General features: G+C 33.6%; 1 protein-coding gene and 1 pseudogene across 6 annotated transcripts; both read right to left on the reverse strand.

The window, feature by feature from the left end:
• Positions 1 to 6: 6 nt before the first annotated feature.
• Positions 7 to 20,638, reverse strand: LOC124885208 (pumilio homolog 23-like). Of its 6 annotated transcripts, none has more exons than XM_047413743.1 (5): positions 20,481 to 20,638; positions 19,300 to 19,546; positions 1,529 to 1,892; positions 984 to 1,280; positions 7 to 765 (listed from the first exon to the last, which is right to left on the reverse strand). In XM_047413743.1, exons 4-5 carry the CDS (start codon positions 1,251 to 1,253, stop codon positions 529 to 531), a joined length of 507 nt encoding a protein of 168 aa, XP_047269699.1. In that variant the 5' UTR covers positions 1,254 to 1,280; positions 1,529 to 1,892; positions 19,300 to 19,546; positions 20,481 to 20,638; the 3' UTR covers positions 7 to 528. The 6 variants fall into 6 exon arrangements, with proteins under 6 accessions (XP_047269699.1, XP_047269696.1, XP_047269694.1 ...); XM_047413740.1 differs by having other exon boundaries at positions 19,300 to 19,513; positions 20,481 to 20,637; XM_047413738.1 differs by having other exon boundaries at positions 19,300 to 19,513; positions 20,052 to 20,628.
• On the reverse strand, positions 15,668 to 19,442 carry LOC107855251 (annotated as a pseudogene).
• Positions 20,639 to 22,362: the final 1,724 nt, after the last annotated feature.

A 22,362-nucleotide genomic window follows, 5' to 3' on the forward strand; every position in this document is an offset into this window, starting at 1 on the left:
TAGGCTTACAAAAAATGGTGGAATAATGTTAACAAACCACAAAGAACCTATGTTGATATATATATTAGCACCACGTATGCTTCCAGGATTAATAAATATATCTGCTCTAAGCTTTTCTTTCAGAGGATTGTATAACACGATCAGCCATCCTGCAACTAGTAGATATACTAGATTGCAGCAATAGAAGGCTGATATGCCAAATATCTTACGTAGGCAACTAATTCAGATGGTATTGTACAAAACTGCACAACTGGGGGCTCATAACCAATGGATGTTTCTGCAATTTACAGGTCACAACAATCACTGTGATGAAGCATAGGGGGAAACTGTCGTTCATGCGCCTATAGTAGTTGCTGAAGATGCTCCATTTTCTTAACAGGAGATTGTCCTATGACAAAGCAAATATCCAATTGCTCAATTCAAATTAAACTGAACTATCACTATCTTGATAATACCATTAACAGAAATGGAATACAATCATGTGCAGCATACAGATAGACTCCATGACTAAAGAGCTCTTAGACTAGTTCAATATACAACACTGTTGGAAAAGCATATACAAAGAGGAAAAATATACAGGCATAGATGATATTTTACCTCCATTAAATGACTGTATGCAGTTTCTTCCACTAGCCTTAAAATGTTCTGCATGGTTGTTTCTTCCAACAAGCTTCCAGCAGTGGCACTTCCAGACCAGCTTCCAAGAAGAACTTGGATTAAGTGCAACAACTCCTGTTCACTTCCAACCAATAATTTCAAAGCAGTCTGAAAATAAGAGAGCAAAATCAATCATTGCCCGTTAATATGTAATTCGACAGTTGTGGTTTAAACAAGTAGCCTTAAGAAAATATGAATCATTAGTTGGCATGCAATCATGCATTAGTAGTGCTTTTACATAGTTATTGTTATCATATTTGCACATTTACATACTGTCAGCAAAAAGATTGACATAAGAATGGAGCCTGGGATCATAAATTATATACCTGCAGAACTAAACTGCTGTATTGATTAACTTGAAGTTTCAAAATGTCTTCACTGGCAGCATTTAACATCTCCGATATGAACTTTTTAAGCAAACTAGGAAATATTTTCAGAGACTGCATCGAGCCATTGTCTTTTGCATGCGGCGCCTTCAGATTCAAGCGTTCAGCCAAGCCAGCTGATGACTTTGTGGAATGGAACTCTTCTAAAGGCACCCCGTTAAATAGGCAGAGAAGACTCCGAAGCACATGAGATCCATGGCAACTGCACATTATATCAACAGGATTGACAACAATTGCCTGACATGGAAATAAAAGAGAGTCAATGAACAATCAAGGGAAGAACCTGGATCATGTATGATCAAGAAATTATAATCCACTGTGACATTTCATTACGTTAAATCTTGTAGCAGATTTCTAGAAGGGCTATCATGCGGAATCAGAAGAGTGAAAAGGGATTATGCGAGCAACTAACAAATTGTATTTCAATCAATGCGATAGGCTAACATTACACCATTAAAAACAATGAAGACGACATTATTTCATACCTTACAGATTTTTTTCAAAGCCTTTTCAATCAGAGAATGATTCTCATTATCCTGAAGGTGAAAAGATACAGATTTTAAAGCTGTTTCAACCACATGAGAGCCAGATCTATCAGCTGCAAAATGAGAGAAATTCTTTGCACAGCTCTTAAGGAAACTACAAAGGTGATCCAAAGAACAGCCTTCAAGTAGAGTTTGCAAAGTATGGCTTATTATATAATCAGTTGCAAGTTCTGCTTCTTTCCCTCTGGTTTCTTCCAAGGCATTTCCAAAAATGACATATCACTCCTCTAGTTCAATTTCTGTACCTTCTATGGCATTTGCAATCTCCGCAAAGTATTTTGCAGTCTCGGGATCAATCTGCTTTCTATATGAAGAATTATGACAAAGTATGAAATGTATCACGTTGCAATTTGCCATATAGTTCATCTAATAAAATAAGAAATGACGGATCAAGTATATTGAGCAATTTGAACCTGACAAATAACGTCTGTTGGACAGGGGTTGTCTTATTGTCCTTGCGAGGTCTACTATTGTCATCGACATTTCCTCCGGACACACTTTCAACAGTATGGTCAACATTAACTCCAGCATGCTTTTACGACATCTTTCGGCCCATTGTTCTTTTCCTTACCCCTTGATTATTCATTTGATCCTCCCAAGCAGCTGGTTGCTCTGTCAATTCACAGCCTTTATGTTTTCTCAAAACTAAAGCATGCAGACCTACCGAAACCATGGGTGTTTACACTGCAATAATTGCCCATAGTAAACTAAGATTCAATAGCATGCTCAGACAAATGCTTATTGAGTTACTCTTACCCCCCCCCCCCCCCCCCCAAAAAAAAAAAGAAAAAATAGGCAGCCTTATACTAAATGAAATAAATTTAATGATTTCAGAAAACGTCTCAGGAGGAAAACATATAGTACTTCTTTTAAAACACTTTTTCATTTTAATACTAAAAGAACATAATCTTCAGAAAACTAAACATTATAACCAGCTAAATATAACAAATCCATGTATATACCAAACATGACCCAGATAGACTTTTTGCTTCTTAGAAAAGGGGATAGAGCGCTATGTAAAGACTGTAAAGTTATACCTAGCGAGAATCTCTCGACTCAACATAGGTTGTTGGTGATGGACTTGGTTATGAATAAGGGAAAAAAGAAGAGAAGTGGGGAGGCACGGCCCAGGATTAAGTGGGGTAGCTTGACTTTGGCTAGTGCTTTGGAGATGGAAGATAAGTTGAAGAGTAGGGGGGCGTGGGAGAGTAGAGAGGATGTGGATAATATGTGGGAGACGACTGCCAGTTGCATTAGGGAGACCGCTAGAGAGGTGTTGGGTGTCTCGAGAGATCAATCTGGCAAACATCGAGGAGACTGGTGGTGGAACGAAGAGGTCAAGAGAAAGGTGGAGTCTAAGAAGGTGGCTTATGCTAAGTTGGTTGGGAGTAAGGATGATGAGGAAAGGCAGAAGAATAAGGAGGAGTATAAGGTAGCTAGAAGAGAGGCTAAGTTAGCGGTTACAACGGCTAAGAAAGCAGCTTTTGAGAGTTTGTATGTGGCTTTAGAGGAGAAAGGCGGAGATAAGAAGTTGTATAGGATGGCCAAGGCTAGGGAGCGGAGGGTTCGGGACCTCGACCAAGTGAAGTGCATCAAAGGAGAGTATGGTATAGTGTTGGTTGAGGATGCCCTCATTAGGGAGAGGTGGCAGTCGTATTTTCATAAACTTTTGAACGACTAGGGGGACAAAGGTTCTGTGTTGGGAGACTTGGAGACATCTGAGGAGGGTCGCGATTATAGTTATTGTAGGCGTATCGAGATTGAGGAGGTCAAGGGGGCTATTCGCAGGATACGGTGGGGTAGAGTGACGGGGCCAGACGAGATTCCAGTAGATTTTTGGAAGAGCACTAGTGGGGCAGGTCTGGAGTGGTTGACAAGGTTGTTTAACATTATTTTTAGAGCTGCTAAGATGCCTGAAGCGTGGAGGTGGAGCACGACGATTCCAGTATATAAGAACAAGGGAGACATTCAGAGTTGTAACAACTATAGAGGTATTAAGTTGTTAAGTCATACTATGAAGGTTTGGGAAAGGGTGGTAGAGTTGAGGATGAGGAGGATCGTGACAATCTCTGAGAATCAGTTCGGTTTCATGCCTGGTCGTTCGACCACTAAGGCCATTCACCTTGTGAGGAGATTAGTGGAGCAGTTTCGAGAGAGGAAGAAGGACTTGCACATGGTGTTTATTGATCTAGAGAAAGCATATGACAGAGTTCCCAGAAAGATTCTGTGGAGGTGCTTGGAGGCTAGAGGGGTGCTCGTGGCATACACTAGGTCGATTCAGGATATGTATGATGGTGCGAAGACTCGTGTGAGGACGGTAAGTGGAGACTCGGAGCACTTCACAATTTTGATAGGGTTGCACCAGGGATCGACTCTTAGCCCGTTTCTATTTGCTATGGTGATGGATGTTTTGACACGACATATTCAAGGGGAGGTGACTTGGTGTATGTTATTTGCATATGATGTGGTTCTGATCGACGAGACTCGAGGTGGAGTTAATGATAAGTTGGAAATTTGGAGACAGACGCTTGAATCTAAAGGTTTTTGGTTAAGTAGAACCAAGATGGAGTACTTGGAGTGTAAGTTCAGTGATATGTCGCAAGAAGATGGAGTGGTTGTGAAGCTAGACTCTCAAGCCATCCAGAAAAGGGAGAGTTTCAAGTATCTGGGGTCTATAATTCAGGGTAATAGTGAGATTGACGAGGATGTCACGCATCGTATTGGGGCAGGGTGGTTGAAGTGGAGGCTCACTTCGGGAGTCCTATGTGATAAGAAGGTGCCCCCGAAGCTTAAAGGTAAGTTCTACAGAGTGGTAGTCCGGACGGGTATGTTGTATGGAGCGGAGTGTTGGCCAGTTAAGCACTCCCACATCCAAAAGGTGAAGGTGTCGGAGATGTGAATGTTGCGATGGATGTGTGGACATACCAGGAAAGATAGGGTAAGGAATGAGATTGTTCGGGAGAAGGTGGGAGTTGCCTCGGTGGAGGATAAGTTGTGAGAAGTGAGGCTACGTTGGTTAGGGCATGTGATGAGAGGAGGCCCTGATGCTCCAGTGCGGAGGTGTGAGACTCTGGCTAGGGATGGTTTTAGGCGGACTAGAGGTAGACCGAAGAAATATTGGAGGGAGGTGATTAGGCATGATATGGAGCAATTACAGCTTACAGAGGACATGACCCTTGATAGGAAGGTGTGGAGGACACGGATTAGGGTAGAGGGTTAGGGGGTGGGAGCGCGGAGGTAGTAATAGCGGAGTGCTTCTTTGGATCTGGAGTTTCTGGTTCGTAGTGTTGTGGCTGTAGTTTGGGGCTAGTGGTGTTGGCTTTTTTGCATCCCGTACTAGTTTATTATGCACTTATCTTTTGTGTTTGTTATACGGTTAGTTTGTTTTGTGTACCATACTAGTTTATTTGCGCCTTCTTTTTATATTTGTTATACTATTATTGGTCCTAAGCGGGGGGTCTATCGGAAACAGTCTCTCTACTTCTCTGGAGTAGTGGTATGGTCTGCGTACACTCTACCCTCCCCAGACCCCACTAGGTGGGAATACACTGGGTATGTTGTTGTTGTTGATAATGTTAAAACAACACACACATATTGCATAGACACACTATACTATAAAAAACCTAGATTATTCATTGAAGCAAGTGACAGAAATTCACATGTAAAGTCAATTATTAACTTTTTAAGAAAAAAAAAACTATTGCCCCAGAAATGCCGAATAAAGTGGACTTAACTTCATAGAGGCAAATAAGCTCCTCAAAGATATTTGATCTCATACTTGTGGTTCTTCCTTTTTTTTTTTTTCTTTTTAATCCCTCCCTCGGAACTCCCACCCCTTTTGCTCCCTTGGTGATACTCACAACCTTCAGGTTGGAAGTGCGGGTGCTTACCATCCAAGCAACACCCTCTTATCCTTTTACGTGATGAAGGGGCTATACCTTTGGGCATAGGGAATCTGCCCAGCTTGTTCGTCGGATCATTGCTACTCACACTCCCTGCTGCCCAAACTTTCCACCTTTATCTTTTCGTTGCTTAATCTTTCCAAGTCCAAAGTAACTTATTACTTCCTTCTTTTATTCTGTTTTTTTTTTGGACTGCTCTAGTATACTTAGTCCCTTACGGGTCTTTCTACATAAAAAGTTGTTCATATGCATCAAGCATCACACTAATTTTAGCTAATTCATCAAGAACTTGATTTTCTTCTATATGTGTGCCCTTCAGAAGTTCACCCCAACTGCAATCTGGAGAGAATATGTTGTTCTATACAAAACCAGTTGAACACTTCTATTGAATATAAATTCAATACTTACAGTTAAAAAATTAATTTCCATTAAGTGCTAGTGATTCTGCACAAGTGTGTATTGTCTCTATTATGATTATAGCAAAACCTACAAACCATTCCCTATTACAGTAATGATATCATAAAGTTCATCTACTAGATACTGTCTTGCAAAAACTTAGGTATAAGAAATAGAAGGTATGTTACAAAAACGCAGATGAATCAATAAAACTGTTGAGGTTATCAAATTCTTACACTGAAATTCTTACAAGGAGAGCAGCAAGTGATGTTATATTTGAAAAGCAGTTGGTTTTTCTGCAATGAAGGCAGCAAGGAAGGTCGAAGAGAGAGATTTTGGAAGAAAACGTCGTCGTTGGTTAAAAGATGATTTGTCGGTGGCCCATTAAAAGAATTGATTGAAATTCTTTACGTATAAACAACATAAATCCCCTAATTAATTACATAAAATTCCTTCAAGTTTTTTCTCTCCTGATTTTTGTAAATATACTTATATATTCAGCCGTCCATCATACATAGGTAATGTATGATAAAATAGTTAATCTTATGTTTAAGGTAAGATAAATCATAAATTATTTTACTGTTTCTTAATTAACGGTAATAATTAGCTAACATTAATCAGTGTATGAATAAAAATAGCAACTGAAATTTCAATTTCAAAAATTTTCTTAAACATCACAATACTTTTTTTTTGGATTGACGATCTGGAAAATCAAAAAAAAAAAAATCTTCTACATTCGTTCTTTAATTCTACTAAAATCAATATGAATATTCCCATATTGTTGCGACATTCTAGTATTTGGAAGTCGGAAATTAGTTATCAATCATACAAAAGTGACACAATTATCGTTTCAAAAAGTATAACTTTCTTGAAATTGATTGCTACGATCGTCATGGAATTGGATCTCGATGAAGTACTACAAATGTTGAAGTGAAATATATCGTTGAAGGTAATTCTTCTCCAATTGTCATAAGGAATGACAATGGAGTGAGGGTTTACGTTGAGTTGAAGAAACAATTTTCTGGATTGGTTAATTTTTCGCTGTGTATTTCCATTTTCGACAAATCGAATAACGAAATCGAGTTTGATAGATAAACTGGTGTTGTATTTTGTATCGAAGGTAGTGAATATAATTCGGTTGCATTAACGATCGTTGAAACGTATAATCAGTATGCTCTATATGTTCCTGAAACTGAAGTGAAAAACTTCATTACTGATTGCAAGAACACCGAAAAAAAAGGTAAATCAACTTTATAAGGATAAGCATACTCTGGTTGCAGTAATGGCTAGACATGCAATAGTTAATGGCTTCAACATCAAAGAGAAACGATCCGACAAACAAAGGTATGATATAAAAGTGTCATCTTTATTTGTTGATGTTATAATTTATAGTAATATGGTATTAGATGTTTTGAGCAAGTTTATGTTTTCAAGTTGTATTCTGTTTAGTTGAATCATAAAATTACGAATGTATAATGTCTGTTTATACATTCGAGCCAATGTATAATGAAACTGTGATAGTCCCAAAATTTGCATTTTGTACTAAAATTATGATTTTTAAAACTTTTGTATAATAAATTGACTCGGTGTTAAAAAATTGATGCAGCTATGTACTGAATTGTCGTAACAAAGATTGCAAGTAGGTCTTGAAGGCGTCTAGTATGAATCAATCGGAAACATTTGTGATAAAAATATTTTGTTGATGATGAAGAAATTGTGCCGCCCAAATATAGAAGACCGCCTGGTAGGCCAAAGAAAGGAAGGCATTTGAAATCAAGTGAATCACTTTCTTCAAGTTCGAATTGTTGTGGTAAATGCGGACGAGCCGGTCACAATCGGAGGACATGTGATTTCTTTCCGAAGGAATCATGAAGAAGATAATATGTTTTTCTATATGCTGATGCTTTGTTTGATTTTATTTGTATAAACATTTTTATTAGTTTTATTGGAAATCTGGAGCAACTTATATATATGTTTTTAATTGTTATTTGATGTTCACTTCGTAATCAATGTGTGATATTATTATAAAAATTTTATACATTTTTCATAGATCATATTTCGTTACCATATAATTTACAATTATAACACAATAGTTGGCAACTGCCTTGAGCCGGGGATCTATCGGAAACAGCCTTTCTACTTCATCAGAGGTAGAGGTATGGACTGCGTACATCTTACCCCCCCCAGACCCCACTAGGTGGGAATACACTGGGTTTGTTGTTGTTGTTGTAGTTGGCAACTATTACAGTTAATACTTGTTGAAACGTAATGTGTATTACACAGTTATACAGCAACATTTCATATATAAGTAATGTATGATATACTATTATACTTTAATAACATGTATGATGTTAGACTGACAACAATGACTTTTAACTGAGTACATATATTTTTTTTGTTTAAACAACTTAATAAATGGCAGACTCATGTAACATAATTCGTGAAAATTTAAGTTGCCTTTTTCATTTTGTTTTATGTGTATGATTATTGATAATACTTTAGTTTTAATTTATGATAAGTTCACAATGTATGGTAGTGTATGATATAGTATTATACTTTTTAAATATGTGTGATGTAAAATATTTTCGTAGTTTTCTATTAAGTCATAAACGTTTAAAAACATGTATGATGTTACGTAATGTATTATCCGTTAGTTCAATGTATTATTAACTTCTAACAGAATTTATGTATTGATAAAAAATACAATGTGTTGATATACAATAACAGATTAATTTGCAATTTATTTTTATAATTTATAAAAAAAATGAAAGGGAAACTCAATAACTACCAAACTATGTTAGTAACATTACAGTATAGTGTAAGTAATTGCAAAATATTTTTTCAAAAGATGAAGACATCCATAAATTGTAAATTAACATCCAGAAAGTAACATTGTAACCGTTTAACATCAACTACAAAACTAAGAATTAGTTGTTTCAATGCCGACTATTATAAAACAATGCTACTCTAAAGTAACAATTGCATTTTCATCAATTATTTGGAGAACAATATTCCTTGGCCGAGGAGGATCGCCATTATCACCCGTGTACCCTTAGGTTGCCTTTGTCACTCCATAATGCCACAGTAATGAAACATAGTGTGCACATTGACTTCCAGCATCAAAACCACATGAATGCACTTGCTGTCCTTCACTTAATATTTCTGCATAGGCAGACACAAAGACGCCACAATCCCTGATTTCAAAAAAAAAATAATGAAGTAACAATACGTTCAATAATTATAACATCGTTATACATGTAAAAAGAAAATAATCTAACAACAGTTACACCTATATGAGGGTAACTTATACAGGTATGAGGGTAACTTATCAAACCCTAAATAAACATCAGTTACACCTGTATGAGGGTAACTTATACATCTAACAATTTAATTTAGATCCTAATTAAACAACAGTTACACATGTATGAGGGTTACTTACACATCTAACAATTCATATCAGATCCTAAATAAATAACAATTACACATGTATGAGGGTATCTTATACATCTCAGAATTAAAATCAGAACCTAATTCAACAACAGTTAGACATGTATGAGGTTAACTTATACATTTAAGAAATAAACTGTTTTAATGTATAATGTCATAATACAGATTTTCAAATTAAAATATGTATGACCTATAATCTTGTATGAATGTATAATGTCATCTTATAAAATATCAATACTTTATAATTGTTTGGATTTTCAAAACTGCCAATGTATAACATATTGAAATATATTTCAGAATACCTATATTATACATTAGTGGGACAAAATAACTTCTGATCGATTTGAACGTCAGTTATAATTATACATAAGATAAATATATATAATGGGGATCATACATAACGAGAAAATCAGAAACAACACATAGTAGTTATATATATTTATAAGGTGATTAAACTATAGTCTAACATATCTAATTATAGATAACCTAAATATATCGAAGGATATTCATACATATATATGCACAATAAGCAATATGAAACAATTATCGTTCCAATAAAAATGGCAAGTCAGATCTTTGACAAAATGCCCAGTTTCAAAGATTTGACTTGAACTATACAAAAAAGAATGAAAAGTTAATCAAAGATCTGATTTGAACTATAAAAATGGGAAAATGGCTTGTAGTTGAAGCTAATCAAATGAGAGGATATGCAATAGCAACTATAACACAAGAAATTCAAAGATCTGACTTGAACTATACCAAAAAAAATGAAATAAACTAACTGGCATGGGATTGCAAAAGAAGTTAATTTCATAGAAACCAACATGCAACCAAACAAGAATTGAAAATTATCCTGATTTGGTCAAGTTGAAACAAAAAAATTCAAAAATTAATGAAGAAAATCAGAAACTTCAATTAATGCTTCAACACTTACAAATTGGTAACCTCTAAGTACACGTTACTTGATTTTTGGCGTGAAAAATGGGTTTCAATTATGGAGAAAAAAATGAGTTTGTGATAGGAGGAAAATACGGGAGATGCAACACAGAAGTAGCGTGTTTTTGGATGTATAATGGGTTGGAGAGAGAAAGTAAAAAAATAGGAAATTTAAGTAATTACTTTGAGATTTAGGTAATTACTTTACCAAATTGGGATTTAATGTAATTAGGTAAAGTTACCTTGTGTATATATATATAAATTTTAGATTCTTTATATCAAAAGTAGATCGGCCCATTATGACTCCATCATCATCCACTCCTACATGTAAATGAATAACTTTGGCTTATATACACTTCACAAGCCCCATTGGAATCAATTTGGTTGTAAGTCACCATTCCGGATCATTACACAAATAGCCTATTCGATAACGTTACTTTTTCTAGCCAATATACATAAATAATGTACATTTTCTTTTTGATAGAAAAGGGATATTTATATCTATATCTATATCTATAATCTATATATATATCTATATCTATAATATATTAAAAGTGTGAAGGACCTTAAAAATATTATTTGAACTTTTTACCCTTCATTAAAAGCACTTCTCTTTAGATAAAATCGTCTTTTTATTATTTTACTCCAATAAATTATAATAGATACAAATAATATTATTTTCCAGTAATACTCTCAAAAAAAATTATTTGAGGAATACGACACGCACCCGATGACATTTTTAAAAAGTTCAAACAATATATGTTACAAGCATACTTCTATTAAATTGGGATAAAATTGAAAAAGAAAAACTTAAATTACCGTAACTAAGTTTTTTGAGAATTCTAGTTGAACACTAACACTAGGAAGTTGACTAAAATTTTTATACAAAAATATTTTGTTCTCAGTAGGATTTAATCTCCCAATTCCATTAAAATTCTTTCACCGTCGTCACAAAATCAAATTTTAATGAGATGGCTCTAAAAATTCCAATTCAATTAGGAACACTGAAGTACTTAATAATTTTTATAAATTTCACTGTATGTCTTCTTCCTCTCCCACTCAATAATAATTGGGGAAACAATATAAATCTTGACAATTTAAAACTTAATTATAGAAAATCTTGATATTTTGCATAATTATTAAAAATCTCAATTTTGTGTCCGTTGAGATACATAATTAGCTTTCGATATATATAACAAAAATACATTTGTTTTCTTTGTAAAGATACATAATTAGCTCTCAATGCATTTTTTCAATTCCGAGTCTGTCGAGATACATAATAGCTTTAACTGAAAATACATTTTTTTCTTAGCTTTATAAAGATACATAATTATCTCCGGTTCTATTGAGATACATAATTAGCTTTCGAAACATCCAATGAAGATACATAATAATTAGTTGAAATTCTTGTAATTACTTTATAAGAGTGAAAATTTATGTAAATATGATAAATTAATTATATGTTTACGTTACTTCTTCATAATAATTCGTAGGTCCTTAGAAGCCATACTTAGTAAGTTTTTTTTTTTTTTTTAAATTTCTTTTTGACATGCGAAGACAATTCTAAACAAATGCAAAGATCTCTTATATTATTTCTCTTAATTAAAGTCCTCTTGTACTATGCATGTTGCATTGCACCCTTCTTTACATCAAAATCTATATAATACCATAACGGTTAACAACAACAAAAAATGCATAAGAATTTAGATATTTCCACCTTTCATAGTACTTTTCCTACTAATTTGAAGCAATTAGTTATCTACCCCCATTTCATGTTACCTAATTCATAAGTGTTGGGTTATGCTTGTCAATTTATTTAAAATTACGTTAACGTCAAAATTTGAATAACAATGCATGTACAAATAAAATATAAAATTTTGAAATTAATGGAAGCTATAGGTATTAAATTTTAACTTATTTGTATGACAGAAGAATTCGTACGAATTAGTACTTTAAAATTGAATAAAGTTTACTTTTTAAATGTCTCTTGAACTATATTAGAAATACTTACATTTAAAAGAAAGAAAATAAAAGGCCAAAAAATCCGAAAAAATAAGAGAAGAATCGGAGGAAAAGAAAAGTATCAACGAAATTGTAGGAAGAACCATGTATATTGCATGAAAATTATAATTTAATTTGCATGAAATTCTAATTAATTTATTCTTTTCGTTTGCAAAAATAAAAAATAAAAAGTTTATAGATGAGATACAACATACAGTAACATATTTGAGATACAATATTTATTTATATTATTAAAAATAAATATAATAACATGAATATAATTACTAGACGAAATACAACAGTAGTAGTTTTATTAATGCACTCTTAAATTATTTTATAATTTTACCACGATAAATTAATGGATGAATACATCAATAATCACTTAAATTTGTCAATAAAACTCATTTAAATTTTAAATGCAGACTTCAATTACGATCCAAACACATTAAAATATACAATTAATTAAATACTTCTAAAACTTTCTTTTTTGTTTAGTTATATAATCACATAAAATATGCTTTCTCATTTGGTTGTAACTTGTATATATCAACATAAAGTAGAACATGTTTGCGGTTTTAGCATTTATATAGGCTAATGCATATATTTAAGAAGGTGATGTATTTTTAAGTGGATAACTTATTTATGTAATAGACAATTGAAAACACCCAAAAAAAAAAAAAAAAAAAAGTTTTTTGAATTTTTTTAGCTGAAAGTGTCAAATGAAAATAATTTATCAAGTATGCAAGGATGCTCAATCAAAACAAACATAAATTTGAATATGATTTAATAAAATTAACTAACATGTTTAAAGGGCTGTAGATGGATTATATCCTATCCAAATTAATTGTATGCATAGTGTGAACATTGTGATGGTTAGTTTTCACCTTAATTCCTACATCTCTATTTTCTTATTCATGTACACTAATTTTAATTAGTAAATTTCTGAAATAACCCTAGCAAAAAAAGAAAATTTCTAAAAGAATGGAGGATAGCTTTGGGATCGATGCTTCAAGGATCACATCTACAGATTCAAGACGTGGTCGTTCTAGGAGGTCAAATACGTGAATGGAAGATAGCTTGAAAAGAATCTATACTTGGTGATATCCTCCAAGAAATAAATGGGCGACACCGCATTTGAATAATAACTTGGGCTTCAAGAGAGTATGGCGTCCATTTCAATGCTTTGGGTCACTTTTGGGCCCAATATTTTAGGGTAATTTTTGGGTCTATTGTGTAATAAATAGCCCATGACTATAAATGTTACTTTTCTTTCATTTTTAGACAGTTAATGAATAATGAATTAAGTTGACACTTGAGAGTGTTTTGTAGAAACTTGTTGAGAGTTTCTTGAGTTGTGAAAAACGTGGATTGCTCGGATCCATTCCCGTTAGATTCTCGTAAGAGGTTAGTGCTTGTGATATTATAAACGTCATCCATGTGCATGAACCGTTTTTCTTTTTTGTTCTTTCTAATATCAACTTGTGTTGGACAAAATAATATTATATGAACTACTCCACAAATGAATCTCAAAATTATGTCCATAATAGACATCGGAGCCCGTTCAGACACAGACACAATATATGTTATTTTTTTTATCTCAATTTATGTAGTATAGATAAAATTTGAAAAGTCAATAAATTTTTTTGTATATTTTTAAATATTTTACGTTATTAGTTATTAATTTATTATATTTTGACATAATTTTTAGATATCATATGCTACTTTTTTTGTCCCAATTTATGTATTAATGAAATATTAAAGAAATTCATTAAATTTGTTTTATTGTTATTGATATTTAAGTTGTTAATTATATTATGATTTTATACGACTTTCTACATAATTTTAAAGTAATATCCCTCTATCGCAATTTATATAAAATAAATTATTAATTATTGTAATTTATAATAAGTTTTTTTAAATAATAATTTATAATATATTTTACACAATTTTCAAATATATAACAAGTTAAATAAAATAATTAAATTAAAATTATTTGATTGATAACACCCGACAATAACACAAGTCAGAGGTGAATCATTTGACTGAGAAACAAGTTATCCTAAGATTAGCAGTTCTGAGATTAATTATCCAGAGATTTGCTCTCTCGAGATTAGTTATCCCACCATCAAGATGTGAGAAAATAATAATGCAATCTTGTATTTTATCTCAACTAAACATAGGATGAGCTCATCCTAAGGTTAATCCCAAAACTAGTTATCCCGTATCACTTGTATCAAACGAGTCCTTAAAATGGAATAAGCTCATTCTAAGATTAATCCCCGGAAAAATTGTGAACGACTGCAGTGAGTACTTGGAACCCAACAAAATAATAGCACAAAATGTAGTTGAGCTAAAGGGAAGGCAAGCTAGCTCCAAACCCATTTCAAACAGCTTCAAAAGGATAAGAATAAAATCAAAGCGATTCATAAGGGATGACATCAAATCTTTCAATATAAAAATTAAAGACAATATAATAACCACCTCTTCCAGTTAATAAAATATTATCACGTGACCATTCTGAAACTTTTTAGCAACTTATCTGGAAATCAGAGTTCCAGCACAGAACAGTCAAAGAAATATCACATGATCCCACTAAGCATCGGATCCTTCAACACATTCAAACATCATATATATAAATCTCATCAGCTCAGCTTCGAAGCCTCCTACCAAATCACCATAAACAACATACTACTGCTCTCTCGATGATCTCTTATTCCACTCACCTTGCAGCGGAAGGAACATCACTAACATCCTTTAACTCAGCTTACATCATGACTATCAAGAGCCAATTAAAAATACTAGTTGTTGTTGTTCTAGCCCTTATGCTAATTCTTAGTTCAGAGTCCAATGTCGCACGCAAATGCAGCGCGGTTGCTCTCTAATAAAGAGCATCGATACCAAGAAACTTCAACATCACAAACACTCAAGGGTCTGCATACAAATCAGAAGAAACCATTCAAGAAAGTTGATTCAACCTTTAGGAGGATTCCTCCAAGCAGATGCAATCCTATACAAAACAAGTAATTTCTGAATCTAAGTGTTCCATCACTTACCTCTATAAGCCGTTTTCTCAAATATCACATTGTTGTACCAGGTTCACGCCTCCATAAGATGACTAAGAGAAGCATCACCTCAGCAAAGAACAGCGCCGCCAAAGCAATTCGTTCATTCAACAATGTAGCTTGATAGTACAAAGTTAGTTTCCACTATCCAGTTAAGATAGTCACTTGCAGCAGAAAAACAGAATCCAATTTTGTTCCTTGGAAGCTATGAAATTTGTTGCTAGATGTATTTCCCAAAGTTTATTAATGTGAATACTATTAACTTTTCATATCAGTGCATTTTTGACCCAACAATTTAAACTTATAAATAATCTAACTAGAATGAAGAACAAAAATTGCATGAACTAAATCAAGTGCTTTCGACAACCAATAGAAGTCCCATCCTTTCTGATCAAACAACAGAAATTACCAAAACCGATCATTCATAATAACGTAATACTGAATAAAGAACCTAAAAATATTACAGTTAAACTTTGATCTTCTTTCTTTGAGATTCTGACTCGCTATCTTTCCTATGTCTCTTCTTCTCGGTTTTAGACCTTTTCACTTTTTTTGAAACCCGATGAGCCAAAAATAGGGTATTGGAAGTTTTGGCAGAACACAAAGACGTCTTAATCTCTTTCCTAATATCTTCCAACTTTCCTGGCTTTGATTTGGAAACAGAATCAGCAAGAAAGCTATCCTTTTCAAATGATTTGGTTTCCACTGGTCCAAATGTTGCATAAAATTCTTTGAGAGCAGATTGTTGTGAAGCTTGTCTTGACTTCCACTGGTCAGGTTGCCTTGCATATCTATCATAACAGAAAAGGAAACCAAATAAGTGGAAGAGAAACCAGGAAGGTTCAACAGAACTTTAAATGAGTCTGTCAGAATGGCCTTTCCACAATAAATTTGCACTTCTCCGATGAAGATGAGTGAATTAATTACAGAAAGTAATCTCACAGTTCAGAGATGCTAGTTTTTTTTTATAAAAAATAGGTTCTAATAGTGGCAGTTTAAACAGCCACAAATCATAATACCACTACCTGTGGAGATGTCCCTTCAGATGCTAATGTTAATGATAAACAACATGAAGTAACTAAATCATAAGAAATAAGCAGTTGTGCTTAGATGTGAAGAAACAATAACCACAATGTCTAACCCATTAAAGTTGATACACAAACAAGATTAAAATGCATAGAAAATAAGATATGACACAAGTCATAACATATCCTGGACCGGGAAAAAATGTGCTCTCAGCCACAGCACTATAAACATCTGCCATTAAGCTACATTATATAGTGGAAAAAGGGCGGAAGCCATGAAGATGGAAAAGGAAAACCTATAGCTTACCCATCAATATCGAGTTTTCTCAGTAGGTAAGGTCCCTGCTTAGTCTTGGATAGCTCTGCTTGGAGGGGTAACATTTCTGACACTATTGTCTCTCTCAAATTCAAGTTACTAGCAGTGAAGCAATTTTCAACCGTAAATGAACCAAATGGGTGCACCGAGAGCTCACCAAAATGTCCTCGAAGCCTTCAGTTACAAATCATATCATTATTACCAAATCAACATTATCATTTCCAACTGTAAATGGAGTAACAAAAGTCTGCTGTAATACATACTTGGCAACTAACTTCCTCTTTTAGTTTGCTGATATATCTAAGTTGAGAAAATATTCAATGACCCGTGAACCACTGGGATCTTTTGATGCCTCAAGAACATGATGCTCTTCCAAAGATGTGATACTAGTAACATAGACCTGTATTAGTTCCTGTAGCATATCAAAAAAGATTATAATCACACTCACAGTGACACTTCACTAGTTACTACAATGATTTAATGGCAATATAGTGTAAGTTAAACATATAATACACTATAAGTAAGAACTGACTTTTGAAATAATAGAAAGTATAATTATTGAAGCAAACAAGCTAGATAGAACACTTCAGATGTTAGACTTATAGTAAAGACTATCAACAATGGTAATGGAAGAGGCATGGGGTGTTGGAAGAGGTAAATATGTGGCATATACATAGAGTCAAATACAAAAGAAGAATGAGAAAGGGACACATACACTGGGAAGTTTAAATATCGACTGCAAAATCAAAGACCCAACTATATGAATTTTTGTTCCATGTGGCCAACTCCAGTTAGATTTGTCTCTTGAGCAAAAGATTTTTTCAAGAAATAATATTCGAGGGACAATAAACTTGGGAAAATCACCCCTGCACATACAGCGACAGCAATGGCTTGACAACACTGAAACAAAGAAGACAAAAGGAAACCAAAACATTCAGTTGATCCTTTATTCATTATAGTCAAACAAAAATATTTATCAATAAATAAAGGTAATAAATATAAAAAAATTATCTGTCCAAAAACAAGCTGAATCATGCGCAAACGAAAGTTCTTTTGGATACAGTCAATTTTATTCAAAACAGTACTGAGATGGTACATTGAGAAGTACAAAACAGCTTAGTACAACTCCTCTCCTATTTTCTTAGATAATCCAAATATCTAGAATGTTTGAACACAATAATCGGGAAAATATGAAGTAAGACTTTGAGTATTCACAACAAACCTCATGTTCATGGTTGTGGAGTCTTTGCGTTGCAGCAAGGATAGAAGCAACAACTCAAGATCTTCCCATTTCCAAAAGATTGTGAAATTTTGTTCCAAGCTCCTCCCAGATCAAGTCCATGTTGTCACAAAACAGGGAGTGAGTGATACTATAAACCGACATATGATTAACATGAGGATCCATTGACAAAAATATTTCAAGCTATGAGATAATGTCTAGTCAGATAGTATTTCATGTGCAAGTAAAATAGAAGGCATGCCCTAAAGGTCATCTGGCACACTGCATACTAATTTTAACATCTACCAACCTTTGGATCTAGATGAAGTTCTCAACGTCGTTAAATTTAATTCCTTAGGTTCATCTTACATGAAAGTAATACTCCTAATATTGAAGTTTGAAAGATTTTACGTGATCCTGACTTTTGGCATGAGATGCTAAAGCCTGCACGACGAAGTTTGCACAGTGATGATGACATTAGAAACAATGACTTCCTGAAAAATTTCATTAACAACTCATTGCACAATATTTCAGGAGAAAATTCCAGGATGGCCTGCAACAGTGCATTAAAACGTCAAACAAGTTCAAACAAGGAGAACACTATACAAGTTAGAAAGCAATTCAGCTATAAGCAGACTAAATCATCATGTGAGAAAACTTGTAATCACTCTATGGGCCTAGGCTTACAAAAAATGGTGGAATAATGTTAACAAACCACAAAGAACTTATGCTAATATATATATTAGCACTAAGTATGCTACCAGGATTAACAAATATATCTGCTCTAAGATTTTCTTTCAGAGGATTGTATAACACGATCAACCAGGATTAGCAAATATATCTGCTCTAAGATTTTCTTTCAGAGGATTGTATAACACGATCAACCATCCTGCAACTAGTAGATATACTAGATTTCAGAAATAGAAGGCTGATATGCCAAATATATTACGTAGGCAACTAATTCAGATGGTATTATCCAAAACTTCACAACTAGGGGCTCATAACAAATGGATGTTTCTGCAATCTACAGGTCACGACAATCATTGTGATGAAGCATAGAGGGAAACTGTTGTTCATGCGCCTAAAGTAGCTGCCGAAGATGCTCCATTTTCTTAAGAGGAGAAGTGTACTATAGTCCCATGACAAAGCAAATATCCAATTGCTCAATTCAAATTAAACTGAACTATCACTATTTTGATAATACCACTAACAAAAACAGAATGCAATCATGTGCAGCATACAGATAGAATCCACGAATAAAGAGCTGTTAGACTAACTAAATATACAACACTGTTGGAAAATATGAAGAATTACGACAAAGTATGAAATTTATCACGTTGCAATTTGCGAAATAGTTCATCTAATAAAATAAGAAATGACGGATCAAGTATATTGAGCAATTTGAACCTGACAAATGATGTCTGTTGGACACGGGTTGTCTTATTGTCCTTGCGAGGTCTACCATTATCATCGACATTTCCTCCAGACACACTTTCAACAGTATGGTCAACATTAACTCCAGCATGCTTTTTCGACGTCTTTCGGCCCATTGTTCTTTTCCTTACCCCTTGATTATTTGTTTGATAATCCCAAGCAGCTAGTTGCTCCGTCAATTCACAACCTATATGTTTTCTCAAAATTAAAGCATGCAGACCTACAGAAATCATGGGTGTTTACATTGCAATGATTGCCCATAGTAAACTAATATTCAATAGCATGCTCAAACAAATGCTTATTGAGTTAATCTTAACAAAAAAAAAAGGACAGACAGCCTTATACTAAAAGAAATATATTTAATGATTTCAGAAAACATATCAGGAGGAAAACATATAGCAATTCTTTCAAAATATTTTTTCCATTTTACTACTAAAAAGAACATAATCTTCAGAAAATAACACATTATAACCAACTAAATATAACAAATTCATGTATATAACAACCAGGATAATGCCAAAACAACAATCACATATTGCATTGATAGGGATAAACTAAAAGAACCTAGATTATTCAATGAAGCAAGTGACAGAAAATCACATGTAAAGTCAATTACTAAATTTTTAAGGAAAAAAAAACAGACTATTGCCTAAAAAATGCCAAATAAAGTGGAATTAACTTCATAGAGGCAAATAAGCTCCTCAAAGATATTGAGAATCGCATACTTTGTGGTTCTTCCTTTTTTCTTTTTCTTTTTAACCCCTCCGTAAGAGCTCCCACCCCATTTGCTCCCTTGGTGACTCGAACTCACAACCTTCGGGTAGCAACACCCTCTTGTCTTTTTACATGATGAAGGGGCTATATCTTTGGGCATGGGGAATCTGCCCAGCTTGTTCGTCAGATCATTACTAATCACACTCCCTGCTGCCCTACTTTCCACCTTAGTATTTTCGTTGCCAAGTGTGTGTTGTCTCTATTATGATTATTGCAAATCCTTCAAACCATTCCCTATTACAGTAATAATATCATAAAGTTCATCTACTAAATACTGTTTTGCAAAACCTTAGGTATAAGAAATAGAAGGTATGTTATAAAAACGCAGATGAATCAATAAAACTGTTGAGGTTATCAAATTCTTATACTGAAATTCTTACAGGGAGAGCAGCAGGTGATGTTATATTTTAAAAACAGCTGATTTTTCTGCAATAAGGGCGACAATGAAGGTCGAAGAAAGAGATTTTGGAAGAAGAAAACGTCGTCGTTGGTTAAAGAATGATTTGTCGATGGCCCAGGAAAAGAAATTGATTGGACTTTTTTATATCAAAGGTAAAATTACATAAATCCTTGATTTAAGCAACCATATTACTAAAAATTACATAAAATTTCTATTTTCATCTTTACAAGTGATACATATGTTATAACTTACCTACCCTATTTTTTTCTCCTCATTTCACGTCATCTCTCTCTTTCTTTTTACAGCTCCTCTTTTCACGCCATATATCTTTTTTTTACGCATATCTTTTTTTTTTTACCACAAATTATTCCCCAAAAATCTCTTCCATTTTAGTAGATTTTAAGTGAACTTTATTCTTTAATAATTCAACTGATTTCAACCGTTCATCCTTTAATTTCAAAAAGTGACAACTTCTTCAAAGAGGTTAGCTTATTGTTTATACTTTAAAATCTTTTTGTGTTAATTTGTTTTATCTTCAATGGCTAATGAAGATTCACCCTCATTCAGCTTGGGGATTTCACAAATTGAAACACAAAAAGCTGTACATGATAGTAATCAGATCGAGGGTTTTACTCCGGGCAATTTTGATTACACCAAATTAGGTTTTAGTGAAAATCGATCAAAACAGCGGAACGATCCTGAAAAATTGAAGATTTTATGAGAAGCTTTTGCTGCAAACAATCAAGTTTCCCACATGCAAATGAAAGATTAAGATGCAATTGAAAAAAACCCCAAATTCACGCCGGAGAAGGTTTTATTTTCGCAACTAATAACTGGGTTATTTTAAATGGTGATTCATACGGAATTTTGTGATTCATATTTAATTGGTGATACATATATGGTGATGGTGATTCATAGAAATTGATTAATATAACTGATTCTTTTAATTAGTGATTCATAACGGTGCTTCATGTAACTGCATATTGACAGATTAACTGGTTATTTTGTGATTCATATTTAATTGGTGATACAAATATGGTGATGCTGATTCATAGGTATTGATTAATATAACTGAGTCTTTTAACTAGTGATTTATAAGGGTGCTCCATGTAGTTGTATATTAACAGATTAACTGGTTATTTTGTGATTCATATTTATTTGGTGATTCACACGGGTGGTTCTTATGTGTGACACATGATACATATGGGTGATTCATATGCTTGTTACTTTTAACAGGTGATTCATATGAGTGATTCATATACTTGTGACTTTTATTCTCTGTGAATAACTTTTTTTGTTTATACATATGTACTCATTTTTTATACATATGTACTCATATAAGTAAATCAGCAAGTGATAGCACTTTATGTACTCATTTTTTATTGTTGTAATTTATAAATATGTTGTAATTTTTTGTTGTTGTAATTTATGAATCATCTGCTAATTTGTGTTGTTGATAGAATGTTAGTTTGCTTGTGAAAAAACGACCTTCCCACAATGTAAGGATTGATAGTGCACATAATATCAATGTGGTACATAAGCTTAACGAAGTTCTAAATGATGAAGGAATTAGAATGTTCAGAAGCACTTGTTTTGGGTCATTTCTGGACCTACCCAATTGTAATTGTCAAGAATCGATAGTAAGGTGTTTGATGACCTTAGAAGTCCAACACTCATGTAAAGATCAATTAAGGGTGTTGGTCAACAATACAATTCTAAGGTTTTCATTGTTCGAGTTTGCTATCGTTACCGACTTGAAATGCCAAGGCAGCATTGATGATTTTGAGTATTCAGACCTTCCACTATATCGACTGCAAAAAAAATATTTTCCAAATTTGTCATCATGTGTGAAAGGGCTGATT

Source organism: Capsicum annuum, chromosome 6, assembly GCF_002878395.1.
Source record: "Capsicum annuum cultivar UCD-10X-F1 chromosome 6, UCD10Xv1.1, whole genome shotgun sequence".
In the NCBI taxonomy this organism is placed as follows: Eukaryota; Viridiplantae; Streptophyta; class Magnoliopsida; order Solanales; family Solanaceae; genus Capsicum; species Capsicum annuum.

Excerpts from the sequence above, each read along its gene's own strand:
- LOC124885208 (XM_047413743.1), bottom strand. The coding sequence starts at position 1,253 with ATGTGCAGTTGCCATGGATCTCATGTGCTTCGGAGTCTTCTCTGCCTA. Across the intron at positions 766-983 it reads ACAGCAGTTTAGTTCTGCAG|ACTGCTTTGAAATTATTGGT; the intron begins GTATATAATTTA and ends TCTTATTTTCAG.